This window comes from Helianthus annuus, chromosome 12 (genome assembly GCF_002127325.2).
Source record: "Helianthus annuus cultivar XRQ/B chromosome 12, HanXRQr2.0-SUNRISE, whole genome shotgun sequence".
Taxonomy (NCBI): domain Eukaryota; kingdom Viridiplantae; phylum Streptophyta; class Magnoliopsida; order Asterales; family Asteraceae; genus Helianthus; species Helianthus annuus.
The window spans coordinates 134,175,567-134,196,260 of NC_035444.2; the positions used below are offsets into that span (position 1 = coordinate 134,175,567).

General features: G+C 37.6%; 1 protein-coding gene across 1 annotated transcript; it reads left to right on the forward strand.

Moving 5' to 3' along the window:
* Positions 1-14,955: 14,955 nt before the first annotated feature.
* Positions 14,956-16,711, forward strand: LOC110895513. The gene is made up of 2 exons (XM_022142838.2): positions 14,956-15,286; positions 16,467-16,711. The coding sequence occupies exons 1-2, from the start codon at positions 15,082-15,084 to the stop codon at positions 16,595-16,597; spliced, it is 336 nt and encodes a 111-aa protein (XP_021998530.1). The 5' UTR covers positions 14,956-15,081; the 3' UTR covers positions 16,598-16,711.
* The last annotated feature ends 3,983 nt before the right edge of the window (positions 16,712-20,694 follow it).

The window sequence follows — 20,694 nt, forward strand, 5'->3', positions numbered from 1 at the left end:
TATCCCAATTACCACCAAAGTCAATTACACATGCTCGGAGCATGTCTTCTAGAGTTTGGATTGTCCTTTCACTTTGTCCGTCTGTTTGTGGATGATATGCAGTGCTTAGATTGAGTCGGGTTCCCATTGCTTCTTGGAAGCTTGTCCAGAAACGAGAAGTGAAACGACTATCTCTATCCGATACAATGGAGAGTGGGACTCCATGTAAGGATACTACTTCATCCACATACAACTTGGTTAACCTTTCCATGCTAAAGGTTTCTTTCATAGGTAGAAAATGAGCAGATTTGGTTAATCGATCCACAATTACCCAAATCGCATCGTTACCTTTTCTGGTTTTGGGTAACTTAGTAACAAAGTCCATTGTTATGAGTTCCCATTTCCATACAGGCATTTCTAACTGTTGTAGTAGTCCTGAAGGTTTCTGGTGTTCGGCTTTAACTTGTGAACAAGTTAGACACTTAGATACGTATTTGGCTATATCCTTTTTCATTCCTATCCACCAGAAATTCTTTCTTAAATCTTGGTACATCTTATTGTTTCCTGGATGTACAGTATACCTAGATTTTTGAGCTTCCTCTAAAATCTTTGATCTTAAATTTCCCTGTTCAGGTACCCAAATTCTGTTTTTGTGGAATTTCCAAATTCCATCATTTCCTTGTTCCAATTCTTTTAGGTAACCTTTCATTCCTTCGGCATCATCCTTGATTGCCGTTTCCTGAATTTCCTTTAATTGTTCCATTAAATCTACTTGTAGATTTATTCTAAGAGCACGGACTCGCCTTTGCTTCTCATGATCCTTACGACTTAAGGCATCTGCGACTACGTTTGCCTTTCCTTCGTGATATTGAATATCACAGTCGTAATCACTCAGGATTTCCATCCATCTTCTTTGCCTCATATTTAACTCTTTTTGCCCAAATATATACCTTAAACTTTTATGATCTGTATAAATAGTAAACTTACTTCCATACAGATAATGTCTCCATATCTTAAGGGCAAAAACTATAGCTCCTAATTCTAAATCATGAGTCGTATAGTTTTCCTCGTGCTTCTTCAATTGTCTGGAAGCATACGCAATTACCTTCTTGCGTTGCATTAACACACATCCAAATCCTAATTTTGAAGCATCACAATATACTTCAAAATCTTCTGTTCCTTCTGGTAAGGCTAAGATTGGAGCATTGGTTAATTTCTGCTTCAAGATTCTAAAGGCTTCTTCTTGTTTAGGTCCCCATTCAAACTTAATGGCTTTACAGGTTAGCTTAGTTAATGGTACAACTATCTTGGAAAAATCCTTAATAAACCGTCTATAATATCCGGCTAAACCTATAAAACTTCTAATTTCCATTGCGGTTTGCGGAACCTTCCAATTGGTAATTGCTTCTATCTTAGCAGGATCTACGTGAATACCTTCATGATTCACCATGTGTCCTAAGAATTGCACTTCTTGTAGCCAAAATTCACACTTCGAAAATTTGGCATACAATTTTTCTTTTCTTAACAAAGTTAAGAGTGCATGCAAGTGCTGACAATGTTCGTCCTGACTTTCTGAATAAATAAGTATATCGTCTATGAAAACAATTACAAATTTATCCAAATATGGTTTACAGATCCTGTTCATCATGTCCATGAATGCTGCAGGTGCATTAGTTAACCCAAAGGGCATAACTGTAAACTCATAGTGTCCATACCTAGTTCTAAAAGCAGTTTTAGGTATGTCTTCTTCTTGAACCTTTAATTGATGATATCCGGAGCGCAAGTCTATCTTAGAAAAGTACCTAGCGCCTTGTAATTGATCGAAAAGATCATCAATCCTAGGTAATGGGTATCGATTCTTAATTGTAACCTTATTTAGCTCTCTATAATCGATACACATTCTCATTTATCCATCTTTCTTTTTCACAAACAACACTGGTGCACCCCAAGGGGATGAACTAGGTTGTATAAATCCTTTGCTTAGTAATTCATCTAATTGCTTCTTCAATTCTAGCATTTCGGTAGGAGCTAATCGATAGGGTGCTTTGGCTATCGGTGTAGTTCCTGGAATTAGATGAATCCTAAATTCTACCTCCCTATCTGGTGGTAACCCAGGTAAATCTTCCGGGAATATATCTGGGTATTCTGAGACTACAGGAATTTCCTTAAGTTCCTTACCTTTAGTACTAATGATTACTGAAATCATATATACTATTCCTTGTTTTCGTTCATAATTAGCAACTTTCATTACTGATATGAACTTCAGTGGCTTTCGAGGTTTATCTCCTGTAATCATGATTACTTCTCCAGTAGGTGTTTGAATTTCTATAGAGTTTTTATCACAAATGATTTGAGCATGGTTGGCTATTAACCAATCCATTCCTAACACAACATCAAATTCAGCTAATTTCATAGGTAATAGGTTTGCAACAAATTTATGACCTGAAAGTTCTATTTCTACTTTTTGCAAAACCTGATTGATTTTTACTGAATTCCCATCTGCGGTTTCGACTGTAAAAATCTGCCTAATGGTAGTTAAGGGTAACTTAAGAGCTTGGCAAAATGAAGTATTTATAAAACTTTGGGTTGCACTAGAGTCAAACAATACTTTTGCATAAACGTCGTGAACTAAAAACATACCGGCTATCACATCCGGGATGAGCTCTGCTTCTTGAGTGGTTAGCTGGAATGCTCTGGCATTCTTCTTAGTAGCTCCTTCGGTCACCTTGGTTTTGTTGTCTACTGGTTTGACTAACTTAGGACATTCTGTTTTGAAATGTCCGGTTTCTCCACAATTGTAACAAATTATGGATTTCTTTTGGCAGTTTTCTTCACGATGTCCTATCGTTTTACAAAAATTGCAAATTTTATTACATTTTCCAAAATGTTTCTTTTTGCAAATTTTGCAGAATGGCAAAGTTGAAGATTGCCCTGCTCCTCTTTTCTTGAAACTACTATTACCCACCCTAAATCCTTGGGTAATTTTCTGAGCTAGTTCCTTCTTCCTGTCTTCATCTCTTGTGCGTATCAATTCATCAGTCAGAGTGTTAGCTAATTCTACAGCATCGTCAATAGTGCGAGGTCTCGCAGCCTTAACGATATTGCGAATTTCGCTAATTAATCCCCACATATAGCGAGAAATGAGTACCGGTTCTGGCGAAGCCAGTGTTGGTACCACTCTAGCATATTCAAAGAATGTCGAAGTATAACCACGACAATCCACACCTATCATCTGATGAGTTAGGAACTTATTTGCCATTTGTTCCTTTTCATACTCAGGACATAATTTTCTTTCTACAAGATTCTTAAACTCCTCCCAAGTCATAGCATAAGCCCTATTTCTTCCTTTAGCTTGTAACACAGTGTCCCACCATTCGAGTGCTCCTTCTTTAAACAGATTTGATGCGTACATGACCTGTTCATCTTTGGCACACTTACTTATTGCAATTACTGCTTCGGTTTTCTCTAACCAACGCAGTGATGCAGTTGCCCCTTCATTGCCTGCAAATTCAGTGGGTTTACAAGCAAGGAATTCTTTGAAAGTGCAACCAGGTGTTGCAGTTTTCAGTTTCTTAGGGAGCGGCGTGTGCTGGGATTCATTATCATGATTAACATGATTATTGCCCCGGTTTATACTATTACTGAAGTTATCTTCAGAAGTACGTTTACTAGGAACGATATGTTGTCGTTCGATTGGACTTTTTACGACAGCAACGAATGCTGGAATAGCATTGGCTATCCCTTGAGCAACAATATTTTCAATATCTTGTCTAGTCATATATTGATCCCTTGGATGTTGCTCCGACTGATTAACCTCATTTACCGGTTCATTACCAATATTTGCCATCTGATAATATATATATAATTTTTATTAGTATTTGATAAATAGCAATTACACACAAACAATCAGACAATAATACATGTATAGTCAAAACTATCGATTTCTCGATTCCATTTTATATCTGTTATAGTATGCATCATTACACACAAATATTCTACAAAGTTTTATTCGTAGTTATGTTACAGACTGATTTTACTATTTACTTTTACTATTACACAACTATGGTTTTACCACCCTCCTATCTCTCGTCACTTGTCGTCCTAAAAACGAAATTCCCTTTCATCATACTTCCAGGCAATTTGTCCCCCTATCTCCCTGATTCTATTTCCTGCATCCATCAATTCTTCACCATAATGGCGAAGTTCCGCCATATTTTCGTTACTCATTGGTGGATTAGGTAGGGGTTCTGGATCGAATTGTGGAAGAAAGGAATAAGGATCATTGACAATATTTTGAAATTGCCAATCATTTGTCCACCATTCATCCATTTCTACAGGTTGAGAGTGGACTATTGGTTCTGGGATTGCTGGTTCAAAATTCATAGGGAGTGGATTTTCAATAGGATAGGTAAAAACATTCGTATTGACAGGTTGAATAGTCTCACAGTTTGCCAATAGAAAATCTGTTTCCTCCTGAAAAGTTATTCCCTGGTTTTGGTTGGAGCTCTCTCCAATTTCTATCTGAGTTGGTCTAGAACCTTGTCCTACTTCCATTTCTATATCTTTAGAATATTCCTCAAACTGTTTTTCCATTTGCCTAGAGTCTTTCTTGACTTCAGTTTCCATCTCTTGCTGTTTAGTATTTTCTTTGATTACCATTTCTTTTCCTTTTTCTAAAGGGTTGTTTATTTTAGGAAGTTTTGTGGCTGGCTTTTTCCTACGGATACGACTACCCCATACATAATTCTTTCTTTTCTTTTGTTTTGGCTTTGTCAAAGGTGGAGGTTCTGAAAGGCTTGTTCCACATCAGCAAAGTATCCAGTGAAATCTTTGGAAACTTCTACATTCACCGGGTAAAGATCGAGGTTCTGAAAGGCTTCAGATATCTCATTCATGCTGTGTAGTATATATGCAAAATGCACAAAAATACTAAGTTAAAACTTTGGAACAAAGTTTAACAAATAAACATTGAAGTTTTATTGCACACTATTTGTACAAAATAACAGGAAAGAACACACTCGGATTTATTTATTTATTTACTGGGAAGTGCTATTACTAGACTTAGGGTTTTTAAAGATCTGCATGTTCTGCTACTGTGGCTAACATATATAAATTTGCCCATTTCTCATCTAGTTTGTCTTCCCAAGGTGATTTATTGATTAATTCATGGGTTTCCCTTTTAATCCTCTTTTCTCGGATTTGCTCTTTACTTTTCTTAATAATCATACTCCTTTTTCTAGGAGACATCGGTTTCTCATATTGTGCTTTTCGCACAAATATTCCTTCTTCAGGAATTGTAGGGAGTTTTGAAGATTTGTTTTGGGATGAACTTCCCTCTTCGTAGACTGACCTATCTAATTTAAGATAGATATTTTGCAGCTTTTGCTTACCCATACTGTAACTAACACATAGTCAGTTTAATATAACACATAATCAAATAAATAGTAATCAGGAAAAATTAAGTATCTTTAAATACTTAATTAGCTTAACTCAGTGGCTCTGATACCACCTCATTTCTGTCACGGCCCCCGACCCGGTTTGACCCGTTTCAGGAGCCGCGGGACAGAAATCCCGTGATATTTATTTAACCGAGTTTAACAGCGGAAGTTTATCATCAGGATCGTTGTAAAGCTAAATTTTCCCGATTATTTTATTTCACAACTCGGGATAAAATCCCGGTAATTTACAATAACATAATTTTACTGATAAATCTTTATTTTTAGAAAACATATTTCTCTATTTATAATGAGCCACTTTCTTAAGCTTGAAATGCTCCCCAGCACTTTTCCTGAATTACAATAGATCACCTGAAACATGTTTGAAAAAGGTTTTGTCAGCGGGAAATACTGAGTCAATCATTCAGTTTACTAAAATGACTCGTTTATTATAATTTACAGTATTAAGAGTTTTTACATATGTTTCTGATATCTACCAACTACCCACAGTATTTGTCACTCGACCGGATCTGTGACTGTGGTCATATCACCATTGGCGCCCCAATGAATAACGTATATCACTTAATTTTAGGTTCGCCCACCTAATGTGATTAAAACAGTAGTAATGTGCACAATACCCCACATACCGGCTGTAATTTGGTGATTACATAAACTTAATCACTGTAATTATAATTCTGAAAATAATTTGGAGTATTGTAAAACATTTGATAAAAAGAGAATGACTCACATTGCAGATTTAACACGGGCGGAATATGATTTAGCCTTGTTAACCTAATTTAATAATAATGCACACAAAACCGGGTTAGTGATCAATACAGCATTTACGATAACTCACGAGATCAAACTCTCACAACGAACGACAAAGTGCGATACTTAAACATCCATCGAATTAACGACGAACGACAAAGTATCACCCTAATGTGGGCGGCACTTAAACATCCATTGGATATATTGATCAGTCGGAAAATGAATCGTAATAGCGATCGAGTGATTACCCTGTTTTGCGGCAGCAATTCGATATTAGTATACTATGGACTGTTTCTGCTTATAACGTACTCTACACAACGAATTTCTTCGTCGAATTAACAATAGAAAGAAAGTCCCAATGTCTGCTATTTATAGTGATTTTTGGACATGCTTACGGACCGTATGGCATTTCCCCTTACGATCCGTAAGGGGTGCAGTCTAATTACATAGGCTAGCTAGGTACGGGACTAGCTTTGCTGACTCATTTTTAAAATGAATTATAATCTGTACAACGGAACTTTGGTGATAATCATCACTAGGGTTTACCCCCCTTGCATTTTAGGGGCCCTGATCCTAATTCCGATTGTTCTGGAAATTTTAGGGTTAGTGCAGAATTACTTGGGTGTCTCAATTAGGGTTTTCTTATTGACTAATTATCATCCTAATTATGGATTTTAATGAGAGTTATTACATGATGATAGGTACAGGTAGGGCAAGCCGGGTGGGGACCGGTATATGCACGCTTGGCCAGCGGTGCATTGGTGACCGGTGCCGCTACTTGGCGGTTTTGAGGCTGCGGTTGAGCAGGAATAGCTTGGAGCGGAGCGGCGGCTGTGACAGTGCAATTCTTGCTACTGTTGTTGTTGTTCTTTCTCTTGCGGCGGGAGGAACTTGAAGCTTGCGGTGCGGCAGTTTCAGCGGTGGGAGTGGCGGTTGCTTGATAAAGGCTCTTTGAAGTGTTCTTGAAGTACCCAGATTGAACTCGCTTGTCGTTTATCTCAGCAGCGAGTAGGCAGGTTTCTTCAATTGTTGTTTTCTTCGTGGCTTGCACGAAGTCAGCAACACAATCCGGTAAAGCACGGATATACTTCTTGATTGTCATGTCAGGTGTTGCCACCTGACCCGGACAAATGATACTAAGCTGTTTGAAGCGGGCAGCAAGACCAGCGTTATCGCCACAGTCTTGCTTGATATGCCAGAACTCATTCTCCAACTTTTGGAGCTCATGGGGTGGGCAAAATTCCTTCATCATGAGGTCTTTCAACTCCTCCCAAGTGAGCCCAAATGCTGCATCATTCCCACGTTTGTTCCTTTCGCCTGTCCACTACTCCAGAGCCCTGGACTGGAAGACGCCGGTAGCGTTGACAGTTCGTAGGTGTTCCAGACATCCGCTCTAACGGAGCGTGAATTCGATTGAATCGAACCATTGAAACATTGCGGTAGGCCTTGAACTGCTTAAAGCTGAAAGTACCCTTAGGCGAGTCAGTCCTTGATTCCTCAGAGGACTTGCTGGCATTCTCATTCAGCTCACTGACGATTTGCGGGATAACTTTCGCCATTTGCTTGGCAACGAGGGCAGCAATGCGTTTGTCCTCATGGTTTCTTCGGGCGGCGCGAGAGTGATGGGATCCAAATGACGACATTGTCTGCAACAGACATCGCCATAGGACTCAAACACTGTATAATCGAATCTCACCTCACACGCACTACCACTAACTAAAGCTCAGGAACACATCGGAACACATAAGCACATAAACCACAGAAACACATAAGCACGTAGAACATCATATAAGCACATAAGCACATAGGCACACCGAAACCATACTATATTTTTCACGTATTCACCTACATATATTGCACGTATTCACCTATCATTCAAAGTTCGCGCGTTCGAGATTAGCGATTGCGATTGGCAACAAGAGAATAAGTACTATCGTTGCTATGGTGTCAGGCAACAACCACTGTGTAAACATAACATACAAGCATCCATCGAGTAACACGTATAACATGCAATAACGGCCAACGTCTAAAAGTGTTTGCGTTGTGTGTCGATTGTGATTTGAATAAGTAATGTATGTAACACCCAAAAATGCGTAAAGCAAAAAGGGTTCGAGTATACTCACAGATTGTGTTAAATAAATAACACAGCCTTGCATTGGATTGAAGGGAAATCTGGAAAGTTAGCCTGATTACAAACGATAGCATAAGTGATGAACGGTGCGCTAAACGGTGACTAGTGACTGAGTGACGAATGGTCATTCGATCGGATGACAATCCGAATGGATGGTCATTCGATCGGATGACAATCCGGACGGATGGTCATTTGGTCGGATGGCCATTCGGTCGGACTGCCACTCGTTTGGGATGGATGTTTTTGTATATGATGGCTTTGAAGTTTTGTTGTAGCATTTTAAAATCAGAGAAGTATCTCTACCTCTCAGGTCGTTCGATCGAACAGTCATCCGATCGGGTGGTCGTTCGATAGGATGGCGATCCGTCCAGCGAGACATTTCACAAGAGAATAAGTTCAAAGCAGGATGGTCATTCGATCGGATGGCCGTCCGATCGGATGGCCATTCGCTGGTTTTGAATATGTATTGGAAATTTGTGAAAAGTTTAAGTGTTGAAGACCAAGTGCAATCCGATCGGATTGTCGTTCGATCGGACGGCAATCCATTCGATAACCTGATCCTTTTGAAATTTGAAATATTTTGTTAGGTTTGAAAAGTTTTCGGTTTGACCGAGACAGTATGACTACGTGCTGAACAACGGAGGCCACACCAAGTCCAAGTCATCTGATCGGATGGGAATCACCCCGTTTGACCAGTTAACTGTCCATGACGGTTTTTTTTCATACCGCTAAGTCGGTTATCTCGTTGATAGGAATCAGATCTCAGACCGTCACTTAACTAGGAAACGAGTAGAAGGCCTGAACGAGCTATGATTCTATCGGTTTTGAGTGCATGAGTGTAAAAGAGTTGAAAGAAAAGTTATGAAAACATCTCTTAATCCTTTTAACCTTGAAAACGTTTAGATCTGGATGAAATCAGTGCATAAACATGTTGAAATCCTTTAAATCTAAGTTGTTCTTGGTGGAATGAGTCCAAATCTAGAAGTTAATAAGAACCCTATAATGACATCATCCTAAAACACCTCAAATCGGTAGATTTTATGGTGAAAAGTGAAGATTCAAATGTGAAAACGATGAAGAAGTGTGTGTAGATGATAGATGTACAAGATTTAGGTTGAAAACTTACAAGAATCGCGAGAAATCGAGAGAAAATGGCCTGAGAAGTCGAAGGGTCGTACCAGAGCTATCACATCACTGTTTGTGATGTGACAGGTGCTATTTATAGGTGACAAAAGAGGAAAGGCGATGCAGGTGACGGATCGGAGGGCAATCCGATCGGATGGCCATCCGTTCGGATGACCATTCGATCGGATGGTCATTCGATCGAACATCTCCGGTGAGTTGTGTTTCGATGTTTCATTTCGTGCGTTGAGCGATGCGATGCATTTAAGCGAGTGTCGATTAGGCGATGCGATAGATTAATAATAATTACAGAAATAATATAACTAACATTCAACAACATAAATAAACTTGCGTTTCCAGTTCGCGATGAGATTGCGTTGCGATAGAGTTGCAATTGCGTTAGCGATTAATCACCACAAACATAATATAATCATGCACAAGTAACACATAAATAACACACACACGTAAAACAATATACAGAACCTGCAATTCAAGTTGCGATGCGATTAGCGATAGATTAGCGATTAACATCGATTAAACTACGATTATTATACATACTCCACATAATACAACTAAAGTACACAAAGCAAAGAACTAGGTTACAAGTCGAGGTGTACAATCAATAGTTAAGCAAGGAGTGACAGATCGCAATTAGCAATCTTTTCCTCCTTTGATTTTGACCTGTACTTTGACTTTCAAAACGGAGGTTGTTACAATATGTAACTTAGATTTTACCTGGAAATGTCGTGGATGTCGGTTCGTTCAGTTGTACAGTTACGCGTTTCGCAAATAACGCACAACACTTTATCGAACACGAAAATGAACGAAATTTCGCAACGATTGACATTTTTGCATTCTTATTAATAAAATACAAGATTTTATTGAATAAAAAAATATTCGGATTTGTACACATGGTCCGTATTCAAAATATGAAAATGGCAGACTTTTGCAGTTTGTCGAAAATGGTCCCTGGACTTGTGTAAACGTGTTTTTGTCATACCTAACCGTTCAAATCTTATATCTAGGTTATGTAAAGGGTATTTAGGGTATGTGTAGCTTATGTCCTAGTCCCGGTGTGTACGTCACGTTAAACTGATTACGTTTAAGTATTAGTTAACGAACTACTTCCAAAAGAAAAAGTTTTTGAATGTACAGACTTTTGCACAAGGGTTACACCTTGAAAGTATTGGCAGTGCATGTTTAGTAGTTTCATGTACATCATAACATTCGGGTTAATATCTTGGTAATTGTAGGTTGTAGCAGTTGGGTGGTGTTCGGGCGATATGAATTTGGGTTGCCAGGCCGAGATGAAACAGTAAAAAGGGGGCAGAATGGATCAATGGTATTTTTTATAAAGAATGAAGAATGAGAGAAAAGTATATAAAAACAGGGTTGAGTTAGGGTTTATATAGGTGAAAAATGGAATAAGAAAAGTGAAAACTAGTTTTTTTATTACCATTGCATAACGGACATAATCCTCAAAACATTCAAAATCAAGGTGTTTTAAAGGTGATGCCCAAGCCCAAATTCGAAAACAAACGCCCCGGGGGCGGTGACCCAAGCGTTTTGGGGTGCCTCCATGCCCAAACAACCCCCACTGATTATTTATAACTAGAGAGGTTGTGAATGAAGGAGAAAGAAAATGTAGTGATAAAAATATAAAAAAATATCATTTATTAAAAATATTGTAAATTGCCAAAATCGTCCCGGAGGTTTGGGCATGTTTGCCATTTTCATCCAAAACAACTTTTTTGTACAATATAGTCCTTCACTTTTGGGATTTTTTGCCATTTTCATCCAAACATCTAATTTGCTTATTTTTTCTATCAAACATTTGTATGAAAATGGCAAAAATTTCCAAATCTCAAGGACGATTTTGGCAAAAAAAAAAAAAAAAAGTCAGACGTTTGCATGAAAATGGCAAAAAATCCCAAAAGTGAAGGACGATATTATCACACCCCAACCGATGGCGGAATCATCGGGATGTGGCATGATGCGAATAGGTTGCTCGAGAGAATCCATAACGACTAATTATGACAATATTTAATAAGGTTCAATTTCCCATACAATCAAAGAAATATTCTCACAAAAACCAAAACGAAATTCAGTAGTTTCTCAAGCAACAAAACAAGACATAACAAAACTTGCAATTAAGTTTAGGTGGGTTTCTATAATCCTAGATCATTTCCAGCAGTAAATCCATCAACCTGTCATACGTTAAAATAAAAGTCAATACAATTATGTAAAGGTGAGTACATAAGTTTAGCATAAGTATAGTAATAAAGCGTTTACGCATAATCAGCATGTAACACGTAGAGAGGCAAATCAAGTAAGCTATCGACAATGATATAAGCTAACCAACATGACTGCGTGGTAGAGTATGCGCGATACGTGTTCACCGTAGTGAGCACACACGTAAGGTTAGTAAGAAATCATTAACAACCCCTGAGTAAACATGTGCTGAGTCCAAACTATAATACTATCATTGTTGAGGGTGGTAGGGCAAGTCATCACTGTGTAAACATAGTAAACAACCATTCAACTATTCACGTATAACATGCGAGAGCGGTTGGCGTTTTAAAAGAGTTTAAGCGTTGTGTGCATCGTGTTATGATAGAGAACGTATGTAACACCCAAAAGTGCGTTAAGCGAAAAAGGGTTCGAGTATAAACACAGTGTGTGCTTAACAGTTAAACACGGTCTGGAAAGGAGTGGGGGGAGCGCTGGATCAACCTGCGTATGGGAACAGAAGTGCATAAGTCTTCCAAAGTGCTGAAACGGTCGAGTTGAAGTGTCGATTGGAAAACAAATTTGTAACACCTCGAAAACAGGTTTGATAGTTAAACCACGTTAATAATAATGAGAAGGTGAAATACCGTTAGTAGTAAAAATTAACCCGGTAAATATTAGGATTTAAATAAATAATCCTAATATTAATTAAAAAGAAGAATAAACGCTTTAAGAAGACAAAGTTTATAAGAGGCCCGAGTTAACGGGACTTAGAAATAAAACGGGTTATGACTTCCCTGAACCTACTAAGTAACTAGGAATGATTAACCTAGTTAGTTAATTGTTTTAAAACAATAAAGAAGCATGAACTAGTAGCCTTTTTATAAAATTGAAACTAGAGGGACTAAAAGGGGTAAAATGTGAATGAGTTTTAATTAAAAGAAAACAAAAACCAAAACACACACACAAAGGTGTCTTTGGTCGACATCTTCACAGGAGCAAAAAAAGGGTTCTTCCAAGTGAACCCTAAACTCACAAATTGGATCAAAATCAAAGGACATCAAGCCAAGATTTTGGGGCTTTAACTAAATTCGTGATCACCTAAGCTAGGAGATCACAAGGTATGTCAAATTTGTAATTTGGTGATGTTTTGAATTTATGATAAACACTCATAATCGAAATTCTAGGGTGAATGTTTAATATATGAGTGATATTGACATGAGTACAAGTCTAGGAACGAACCCTAGATGTAAATTTGTTAAATTATTGCCATGAATTAGTGATTCGGTTAGCTAATCATGTATGTGCTAAGTGGGCTTTATAACAATATGATGAACACTTAAATTAGAGTGTTAAATGATGAACATTGATGTTGTGATGCAAGTTCTAGATGTAGTTCATGAACATTAGACATAGAGACTTGATTTTTGATGTTAAAATTGGTTAAAAGAATGACCATGAGATTAGATAAAAGAGGCCTAAGAATCTTGCCCGCAAGGTGTTTGTTAAAATGCCCGAATGAATGTAGAGATATGAATAAAATTATGAAAGAAACGCGTAATTTCCTAGTTTGATCAATTACGTGTGATATGCGATAATACGGGTTCTAACCATGATGTTGATTTTAATTAATTGTGAATATTATATGATTAAAGGTAGTTGACTTTTGAAAGTCAAACTAACCAATGATGAAGTCGAATAGTAGTTTCGACATAAAATCCGTAAGATGGAATAGTCGTAAGTAATGATGACTAATCTAACCGTCTTACGAATTATGATGATAGTCTGACGCTTGACAAGCTAGGTGAAGCTTGGGAAGGAAGCAGGTCAACGAATCAAGCATAAAGGAAAAGCGTATTTAGGATGGAAAGTAAGTAAACCTTATACCCTTTTCGTAAGATATGTATTTATTTGTAGATTATAAGTACGACAAGGTTATATTCGAAATATGATTCCGACACGAGATGATACGGATCAGAACGTATCAAAAGATGAAAAAAACCATGTTTAATGGTAAAAAGGGGCGAAATGGAAATTTGGTCATGAGATGACATAAATAAAATGAGTTTTTGAATGGCTACTTTCTAAGTAAGCCTAAACGAATAAAAAGGGTAAAAGGTGATTTAGTCACGTATAAATGGATAAAAGTTGAAGTTTAAAACGACACGAAGTGGCATAAGCCATGTTGGGATGCAGAGAGAAAGCAGGTAGGGAGAGTTCTTGTACAAGTGGTAGCAAGTTGTGAATGAGAGAGTGAGTTGGGTATTTATAGAGAAGAGAGATTTGGTGCAGGTTGGGTTCTGTACGAAGGGTGCCTTCGTACGAAGCCACTGCCTTTGTACGAGGGGACCTGTTTCGAGTGAGTGGCTCCCGTTTCGCGTGTGGATGTTCGTTTGGTGCGTTTGGTTGCGTTAGTTAGTTCGAGTACTTTAAGTATTTTAGCGAGGTATTAAGTGTTGTGCTGCGTTGTGCTTTAGCGTGATAAATCGAGTTGCACGATTGAGCGTTTTAAGCGAGTATCAAACACATATAACATATTTAACATTTAAATACACAAATAATATAAATAAATCCGTGTTTTGAGTTGTTGTTGAGTTTGCGTTGCGATGAGCGTTTAAGTGTTAAGCGTTTAAATGCGATAAATAAGCAATATAAAAATGCATTTAAAAATGTAGTTAACCCTTGGTAATCATCGAATCTCGGAGTACAAACGTTTACGAATGAATCAACGATAAAGTACTTTTGAAGTCAAAAGGAATCCCAAACACCATAAAAGAAGGACTTTTGGAGCTAATTATGGCTTCAGAAAAGAAGAAGTTAGGATTTCTTACTTATTGTTTTTGAGAAGGACTTTTGAAAAGGAGAAGTTGAAAAGGAATCTCATACACCCCCTAAATGGAATCCCAAACATGACCTTAGGGTGGAGGGTATAGTCATTTACTCTAGGGTGTTTGAGTGAAATCCTACCCAATAATATTATGTAATGTCAACTCCCCATTTTACATTCAGTCACTAGGTATGGTCAAACACCCCTCAATTAAAAAAAAAAAACTTGATTGGTCTCTCCTCTCTCTCTCTCCTCTCAATCACATCGGTGAACAATCACCGATTTTTGTTCACTCTCTCCAACTCAAACACCCAACTCAATCAAGGGGGGTGATCACCGATAGATGACTCCCACTCAAACACCCAACTCCCCGCTACTATACCCTCCACCCTTAATGCTAGAACAAATTTATTGAAATTTTCATAAAAAACAAATACATAAAAATAGAGACTCGGCAAAAGTACATGGACCAATATTGCACATAAACGATTATCAACTCAGCTTATTGTGTCCCAGATATAAAACCCTAGTTGTTCACCCAAACCCTAACAAATCCCCCTTTTGCAATCGTACCAACAGAAGCAGCAAAAATGGCGAAATCAATGAGATGCAAGCGAGAAAAGAGACTCAGGGCCATTAAAAGGGAGATGGTGGCTCCGCTTTACGAGAAGAAAGAAGAAGCCAAGCTTGCCGCTCTTGAAGCCGCCATGAACGCTCCAAAACTCCCTGTTCGTACTCGCCGGGACGAAACAACTGCCATGGATGCTTCCACTGCCGCCCCCACAGCCGATATGGGTACTTTCTCCTTCTTGTTTTATGTGTTGGATATTAATTTGTTTGAATTGGGTATTTGAAACTAGTTCTCTGTTAGGGTTTGTTTGCGAATGACATGATTGAGACAATAACTTTTAAATTACAACCTTAGAAGACATTAGGAAACTCTAGATTTTGATGTTGTTCATTCGGATATAGGGCTTAGTCTATCCGCACACAGCCACACCCAAAGGGGCTGAGCTCTACTAGCTGATGTTGTTTCCCCTTTTCAGGTAGTTCTCATTGAAACCAATAGGTATAACTATAACCAAAGGTTCATTCATTCCAAAAACTAATTGCAATTTGTCTTTCTATTCCAAAAAAAAGCTAGACTGAGTGGCCTAACTTTGGGATGTTTAAATAGCTCGTCTCGTAAAGCTCCTCTTGAATCGGATGGAATAATTGTCAAGCAAAGACGAGTTCGAGCTGACACTGGGCATTAAGCTCTTTACTTTCTCCGGATTATTATTTCACTTCTTCGTTGCGAAGACACCTCTCTACTTAAAAGAGGGAACGAAGGCCCCATCTCATCATCACAATGCATTCAAATAATCTTCTTAGAAATTAGGAACGCTTGATGATTAAAAAATTATTAATTACTCAGCTACGTTTTGACAAGGAACTCTTTTGTTGCTTCTTTCCAAATGTGGAATAAGTTGAAGAGAATGCAAAGGATGTGTTTGATAATCTTTTTACATAAGAAATTTACAATTTGTAAAGTTGTTGGCGTTTAGTTTTCTTTTCTTTAACCTAAAGACTATTTCTTTAATTGCATATTTTTTTTTTATTTTTTTTTTTGGCCATTTTTCTCCCCAAACTCAAGAACACTGAGTTAGTTTTGGGGGAAAAGTAATATGACCTTTGTGGTTGATTGACTCATATTCTGATTTTTTTAAAAGGGCAATTTAATCTTCACTTGAATCAATTCTTTTTGTGCGATGTTAAGAGCTAATTAAGAAAAAAAAAAAAAACAAGCTATAGCATTTAAATGGGGTGTGCTTTGATTATGATAAAGCATTTTGGTAAGTCGATATTAATCACGATAGAATGATTCTTTGTCTAGTTCCAGTTTTGGATAATGTTGACGAGGGATTACGAATGATTATACAACTCTTTTTTTTTGTTTATGCTTCCATGCTTCAATCTCGGTGTGATTATGCAGATGTGGAAATGGATGAAGGCAATCAAACCGCGAAATCTTTGAAACCTATAGGGAGAAAGTTGAAGAAGAAACTGAAACTCAGCAAAAAGAAGTACAGAGGCAAGGGCAAGATAAGGAAGAAGAATGTTTAGTTCCCTTTATTAGCAATTTCATCACCTGAATACTTCTGTTATGTCACTGGACTCTTTCTACTTGATAACAGTTTGACTTTCTTAAATGAGAATCTGATACATTTGGTATATTCACATTTGTTGAGTTTTGTGATGTGAAATAGTCTTTATCTATGAGAATCTGTGGTTCCTCCTTTTCATGCAGGGCCGGCCCTTAGAATTAATGTATTCTGTTCGAGCTCGAAAAAACATGCCCTTAAGCTTTAACGAAATTGGGTATTGGGCTCATTAAAGGTTTAAACATAATGACAATGAGCTAATAACCAATCTAAACTATAAAAATAGTTCTGTAAGTGTGCCAATGTTGGTGTTTGTATGGGTATACCACTATACCCTATTAATTTTTTTTATCTTTACGTTTACATATCGGATTTTTTTTAAATAACGTGTCACTCGAAGTATCAGGCCCTGACCGGTGGTCCTCCCCGCCCACCGGGCCGGTCATGTTTTCACGTATAATCATTTCACAATTGTTAAAAAGTTTTGTGGTGTGAAATAGTTTATCTATGAGAATCTATGGTTCATTTTCATTCACCTGGAAATCATTTCATCATTACCATTCTTCAAGGGAGCTCGTGGTTCGGTTTATTTACTTTTGGTCGGTTGTCTTCAAAGGTTTCAAACCGTTGGAGCCATCTGTCTAAACTGACACCGAATTGTAAAGTTTTGACTTCATTTTAAAAGTTTTTAAGTATTTTATGTTATATTTAACAAACAAATTGTTTCATTTAAATGATTTGAACCAAACGACTTTATTATTAAGGTTAAATAACTAAAATAATCAACTAAGAAAAACCCGAAATATGCTTTATGCAAAGTAGCAGCCTAAGTACTAAGATAGCGTTTGGTATGCAGAAATAAGAGGTGGAATGGAATGGATGACTATGAGGGAATGAAGAAAAAAGGTGTTTGGTTGGTTAATGAAATGGAATCACTCATTCCAAGATGCATTCCATTCTCTCAAAAGCATTCCTTCCACCCCCCATGTTTTTTTTTTCATTCCATCCCCTCTTGCATCATTCATCAACAACACCACAACCCACCATCTTCGCCACAACCCACCACCACCACCACCCACCATCGACGCCATCGCCGCCAACCGCCACCACCTCACCCCGACAGCCACCGCCGCCGCCGCCACCCACTCGCCACCGTTATCACCCACAGCTGCGACCAACCGCTAACGACACTCGCGTCGCCGCCCACCACCATCGTCAACGCCACCACCACCAACCGCCACCGCCACCACCACCAACCGCCGCCGCCACCACCAACTGCCACCTCTGCTGCCACCCACCACCAACGACCACCTTGCCACCACCACCACTCGTCGTCGCCGTCGCACCGCCACTCGCCGCCACCACCACCCATCGCCGCTTCCGACACCCACCACCACCACCTATAACCACCCACAATCACTACCACCGACCACCACCACCACTCACCGCTGATTTTATTACTCTGTTTTTCTTGCCTACCGAGCAATACACGATAATAACTCATTCCATTCACACATGGTAACCAAACAAGATGTGGAATGGTAATGATCTATTGCATTCCCTCGTCCATTCCATTACCTCGTCCATTCCGTTACTTCGCCCATTCCATTACCCCATACCAAACAGACCCTAATAGTTTAAAGTAACAATCTCAGGTATTAACTTTTAGTTTTTTAACAAACTGAGGTACTAGCACTAACCTTTGTTTATTTTTAACTGATCTTAGGGGTATTTTTGTCTTTTTACAAACAATATTAATCTATGGTATAGAATAGAAATATTGAGGGATCATTTGTGTAACTCAGTTTTTTTTTAACGGCTAATTTCTTTAATCCCCTGACTGTGGGACTTGAACTAAAGACCTTCCCCTTCCTAACCTAGGTGTTTTAAAGGCTTTACCTTTGTCAATGAACCACAACCCATTAGTTAACTCAGTTTTTTTAAATTATGCTACAGAGACAATTATTTAACAGGGACTATTTATGTAATTTCAACAAAACTGAAACAAAACCCATCTTGGCACCACCAGTCCAACACCAATTGAATTTCACTCTTTGTATCCAAACATCTCAATTCTCAAACCTTTTTTTTCTCTCTCCATATCCTTTAGACACCCACAACAATATTACTCTTTTCTTTCACTCTTCACACACAATTTCTTTCTCTCTAATTTCTTATGCGGAGACGGTGGGATTTGGTGGCGGAGGAGCGGTGGTTGGTCAGAGGATGGAGACGAGGTATGAAGTGATGACGAAATCTTGGTTCTGGATTGGATCTATAACATGAAGTGAAACTTTGCACAACTTTTTAAGAAACAACATTGGTTCCGGTTCAAAACGATAATGGTGGCGGCGACGTTAATGGTGGTGGAAGGATGGAGACGGAGATGGTGTCGAAAAAACGTAGACGGATAGGTATTGACGGGACGGCTTCGGCCAGCGGCTGCAAGTACCGATCTCCGGCAGTCACTGGCTGAAACTGGTGTATAAAGGCGGCGATAGGTGGTGCGTTTGAATCCATTACTGCATGCTCAAGTTCATAACCATCAAACGAAATTTGTTCTTTATTAACTTTTTATTTTAATTGTAACATCAAGGAGTGTTTGGTGTTGTGTTTTCAAAATAGATTTTGCGTTTTGAAAAAACATGCAAGTACATGCTTCTCCAAAACTGCGTTTTAGAGGCACATAATCACTTTTTCATCCAAACACTTTTTTAAATTTGTTATGAATATATTTATTATTAATGTGGTTATCAACACCTAAAATAGATTAGGCTTGTTCCACAAGTTTTCCTTAATTATATATAGTCTTTTGTATCTCTTGTAATATACACCTCAAATCAATGAAATATTTCTCCCTATTATTTTCTTCTTCTTCTTTGCTATTAGGTTAGTTTCACAACACGTTATCAGCATGAAAATGTTCTCTCTAAAACTCGTAGTTCAATGCCGCTACCACAACCATCCCACACATCTCGCTGCTCTGACTGGATTCAGAAGTTTATGGATTCATGAGGCACCGCTGATTGGAAAGGATTTAAGGTGGTTCAAAACCTACTATGTTTCACCGCCGAAAAGATGATATTATGAGGTAATTCTTTGATCCCTTTTATTAATTTTAGAGTTTTGCATACTATTTTAAACTTGACAACAAAACGTAAAAACATAAAACTAAAATCAACTGGGATTTAAATTTAATTTTAAACTACAATTTGCATTGTATGTAGTATATATAAATTAGAATAGGTTAGACGGTGGTTTAAATAGGTATATGTTGCATTTAAAAATATATATAATACCGTTAGTATCAGACTAGATAATAAAATTGGAATATAAATGGTATATCATCAACAGATTAAATATGATGATTATAGATGGAGATTTTAAGGAATAAATCTTTATATAGTATGGTGTCACATTTTTTTTTAAGGGATCAATCTTTATGTTATTATTAGATATTTGAAATAAATAGAGATTTAGTAATACTAGCAATTAACTAATTAAAATATAAAAGAAGTATTTTCTTTGATACGATTCAAATTTGTAATGTTTATATGCTAATAACTTTTTGTAAGTTTTGGTTTTGATTTTTATATTTTTATATGAATTCAAATAAAAGATATATGTAATCCCTAATATATAATTTATAGCACCTTTATTTTAGGAATTTAAGATTTCAATATATTTTATTAAATATATTCAACAAACATGGGTATGGTATTTAACAACTCAATAGTTATACTTTTTACTAATATTTCCTATATGGACTTTGGGTATCAAGGGAAATGGTTTAATCCTTTTAACTTCATCTAACCCTATTTTTAGTGGTTTTTGGTTGAAAAATAAAAGAATAATTTATTCGGTCTCTTAACATCCGGTTAACATGTTAACATACAACCCATTTAATGTCCCTTTATACTAGGAGGGAGTGGTTTGCAATCTCGGTTAACATCTTATGTCATCATTAACACCCCAAATGTTAGAGTACATCCCATGGCCTAAAAGTTAACAATATTCATAGTCTTTTCAAATGGATTTGAAATCTTGATAAACGATTTC